Source organism: Fukomys damarensis, unplaced genomic scaffold (genome assembly GCF_012274545.1).
Source record: "Fukomys damarensis isolate Sample0158 unplaced genomic scaffold, DMR_v1.0_HiC HiC_scaffold_1, whole genome shotgun sequence".
NCBI lineage: Eukaryota > Metazoa > Chordata > Mammalia > Rodentia > Bathyergidae > Fukomys > Fukomys damarensis.
Genome location: NW_022900913.1, coordinates 68,556,812 through 68,560,663, shown reverse-complemented (window position 1 = coordinate 68,560,663; position 3,852 = coordinate 68,556,812). Strand labels below are relative to the sequence as shown.

The following is a 3,852-nucleotide window of genomic DNA, read 5'->3' as shown; positions in this document are numbered from 1 at the left end:
CCACGTGCATGGGCTGCTCTTTTTTTTTTTTTTTAATAACAGTTTATCTGCTGGCAGTTCCCTGCCTTTTGGTGCAGGGCACACACACAGTGGAAGGAAGATGGGCAGAAGGAAGCACTTGATCCGGCGACCACCTACAAGGTGAAGCTAGGCAGCTGTGGGCAGGGCACTTCTCCACCTCTGCAGGAGCATGGGTTTGTTCATCTAACTCATCATTCGATGTCGTCCTGTAGCCTGTGACTGGCTGACACACACCTTGCCTGACAAGCTCAACAACCCCAGCCTGACACACCTCTGCAGGATCCTCCACTCAGGGGACATCCCCAAGGGCGCAGACCAGCAAACTTCTGAGTGCACTTCATTAGGAAGCACTCTTGCAGAAATGAGCACTTCCTCCACAAACACGGGGAGTTTGGCAGTTCTGCGAGTCACAACCGCAGTTTTTAAAATATCTGTACTGGTTTTCTCTAAATTCAAACATCAAGGAAATAGGTAACGTAAAAAGCAAGGATTTCCCATTTTCCTACAGGAATCAGCACTCTTAATATTTGTGCTATATGTATCCTACCAGGTTTATTTGCCTTATAAATTATATGTTTGACTTATAGAAGTGATCTCATTTTACATGATATACAATGTGTGACCAAAAGTATGGTGAATATTTAAAAAATTTTTTTTAATTATAGTAAAAAACACACTGCCGTTAACCTCCCTCGGAACATCCTCACTTTGAACACACCCCGTCTTCTTTCCACTTTCTGAAGCAGTTCTGGAAGTCCTCTTTCATGAGTGCCTTTAGTTACACTGTCTTGGCTGCCTGGTGTCAAAAGTTTTACCTTTCTTGGTTATTTTGACTTTGGGGAAAAGCCAGAAGTCACATGGGGCCAGATCCAGTGAATGAGGTGAGGGAGGACAGACTTTTCATGTTTTTACGGGATGGCACTCTACAGCTGCATTCATGATATTTTTTTAATCATATCTTACAAAGACACCAAAGAGCACTTCTGGAACTGCTTCAGAAAGTGGCAAGGAAATAAAAAAGAGGATAAAAACTAGCCCGGCAAGATGGTGCACCTGTAATCCCAGTACTCAGAAGGCTAAGACAGGAAAATGACTATAGGTTTGAGGCCAGCCTGGGCTATGTAGAGACCTGTCCAAATAAAGAAAGAAGGCGGGGGGGAGAGAAAGGAAGAGGAGAGAGAAGGAGAGAAAGAAAGGCATAAAAAGAAAAGAACAAAGGTAAAAACCAGGGTACAGGTGTCCCAAATAAGTAATTTGAAGGGGATTCATTGCAATGTGGCTTTTAATGTAAAAAATACCTTTTTAGTTTAAACATTCACCATATATTTTGATCTCATATAAGTTAGTTGCTTGTGTTTTGTAATATTAGCTTACAGTAATACCTCAGTTCCCAAATGCTTCTGTTTGCAAACCATTAGGTTCACAAAAAGAAGTGGCTGGCAGAATTTTGCTCTTGTTTGAGAACTCTGCATTAGGTGACAAACATAACTATGGCCATCTTCCCCAGATTCCCCACTTGGTTCACAAACTTAATTCTTTCCATGATTCTGGTCACAAACTAAATTTGTCACAAATGGAATCAAATTTCCCCACACGGTCAGCATTGAACCTAACCGGCCATGCATGGTAGTGCACTCCTGTAATCCCAGCACTCAGGAGGCTGAGGCAGAAGGATCACCTAAAGTTCAAGACCAGCCTGGGCTTCATAGTGAGTTCAAGGCCACCCTTAACTACATCATGAGACCCTGTCTCAATGGTTAGGCTCAAGACTAAGAGCTGCTCGCTGTCATGAGAAATCTTAGTGTGGGACAGAAACATCATCTGATTAACCACAGGATCTTCTCACACCCAAGGCGATCGGTGGCCGGTGCTGGCATCCCCATCCCCCAGCAGAGGACACCATAGATGTGCCCCATGTTTCCAGCCACACGGGAGTGAATCCAGAGCTCTGCACGTACATGTCCAGCTTTTATTGAGATGGCCAAGGGGGCAGGAGGTCACTACCCTTCCTGGTCATTGCCCTCCATCACGTGGGTGATAGCCTCAGAGACACCATGGGCCACCTTCTCTGTGACTTCGTGCACCATTTTTCCCCCGGACTCCTGGGCTCGCTTTAAGGCATCAGAGATGACTGTCAGGAAGAAAGAGGAAAGCCATGTGGGTGGCCCTCGACATGCCAGTGTCACCTGGGACGGCCTGGGGGTGGGCGCTCAGGAGCGGCACCAAGGACGCAGGGCTGAAGATGAGCTCAGATTAGCTTTATTCCCCACCACTCTGGGTGGATGAGTGCGCAAGACGGTTACTGCTCCTGTGGGGCCTGGCCTGGTCAGGTAGGGAAGGAGTCGCTTCCCTCTCCTCCTCCCTCCATCTCGGGGGCCTGCTCACCCCTCTCCCTACTTCCTTCCAACCTTCTTTATTCTAGCAGCTGCACTGGAGCTGGATGCTGGGACCCCCAAACGCCAGGCAAAAGCTCCAGCAGAGCCGCCCCAGCCCTCACCCGGTCCTTCGCCCCCTCCCTCCTTCCCACCATCCACCCTGCCTCCGCACCTTTCTCCCCGGCCTCCTTGGCGTGCTCCATCACCTCCTTCACCACCTCCTCCACAGCTTGAACTGGAACAAGGAGACAGCTCACAGTGCAGCACACGCAGCCCTCCCCTCCCGACATCCTGTGGGCCCTGGATGCTACCCTAGCCGGGACAGGGTGGCTGGGGAGGAGGGCTCCCTTCCAGAGAAGGCCACCCAGGTCTGAGGCCCAACAGGGCCTGCAGCGTTGGGAGCAGCCTCCTTCCCACTGGGGACCTGAGCCAGTCTGGGCGTCCACCAGGTCACCACACCCTCGGGATGAGCAGCCATGCTCATGCCCTGCCCCCCTGATGGGTCCATAAATCCACCTCCCACCGCTGGGCCCCTCATCTGCCAGTGGGAATAACACAATTGAGAGATAGTGCAAGAGTAAAGAGGGCCATCCACACCAACTGTGGAGCTAAGAAAGAAGAGCGTGCTGAATGTAGTAGGTGACATCTTGATCTCAGCACTGTGGGAGGCTGAGGTGGGAAAATCACAAGTTCAAGCTCAGTTTGGGCAACTTTGCCATTTAGCAAGATCCTGTCTCAAAGCAACAGTTCTTAAAAGGGCCAGAATATAACTCAGTATGAATTCCATGGGCTCAATCCCCAGTGCAGAGCAGGGAGAGACAGAGACAGTGACAGAGAAGAAGAGGAAGAGGAGGAAGAAGTGGGGAGGGAAAACAAGAGAGGAGAAAAGAAGTGTGAAGCCAGACACACAAGCAGCCGCTCCAAGGGAGACCAGCAAGCCCAGGCACAAGCTCTTGTGCATCATGTCCCACGGGTGGGAACTGAGCCATCATTCCCTGGTCCTCAGAGGAACTGGAAAACAGGCTTTCAGACTTTGAGCACAATCAGAGCTCATTTCCAAATGAAGGGACCTTCATTTCAGCTTTAAACTTAGGTGAAAATTAAAGTCTGCCCTCCTTGGTCTGCCCAGGCTGCATGGAACAGGCCTTTTTGATGCTGAAGGGCTCCCGCCCCCAGGGGGACCTCCCAGCCTGGCCACTCAAACAGCCCGGCCTGCCTGACCCCAGAGCCCCAGGGAGGAGCAGGTCCCATGGGTCCTGTGAGGCGCTGCTCTTCAGGCCCTGTACCCCGACTCCACCAGTCCGGTAGGGATGTGGGCCTCAGTCTACCCAGAGCCCTCTGCTCGCCTCACCTGCTCCCTCAGTGGCCTTCTCGGTGCGGTGGGCCAGGCCCTCAGCCGCCAGCTTCCCTAAGCCTCCCAGCATGGTGACACTGCTGCAGGGACAGGTAGGACACC

General features: G+C 51.0%; 1 protein-coding gene across 1 annotated transcript; it reads right to left on the bottom strand.

Annotated features, from left to right (window-relative positions):
• Positions 1-1,989: 1,989 nt before the first annotated feature.
• Fam25a (family with sequence similarity 25 member A) lies at positions 1,990-3,852 on the bottom strand. Its single transcript, XM_010622630.2, has 3 exons — positions 3,748-3,852; positions 2,569-2,631; positions 1,990-2,152 (listed from the first exon to the last, which is right to left on the bottom strand). The coding sequence occupies exons 1-3, from the start codon at positions 3,818-3,820 to the stop codon at positions 2,022-2,024; spliced, it is 267 nt and encodes an 88-aa protein (XP_010620932.1). The 5' UTR covers positions 3,821-3,852; the 3' UTR covers positions 1,990-2,021.

What these genes read in the sequence shown, in the direction of transcription:
- Fam25a (XM_010622630.2), bottom strand. Translation starts at nt 3,820, where the DNA reads ATGCTGGGAGGCTTAGGGAAGCTGGCGGCTGAGGGCCTGGCCCACCGC. An exon ending in GAAGGCCACTGAGGGAGCAG is followed by an intron (nt 2,632 to 3,747) that starts GTGAGGCGAGCA and finishes TCCTTGTTCCAG; the next exon opens with TTCAAGCTGTGGAGGAGGTG. An exon ending in CAAGGAGGCCGGGGAGAAAG is followed by an intron (nt 2,153 to 2,568) that starts GTGCGGAGGCAG and finishes TCTTCCTGACAG; the next exon opens with TCATCTCTGATGCCTTAAAG.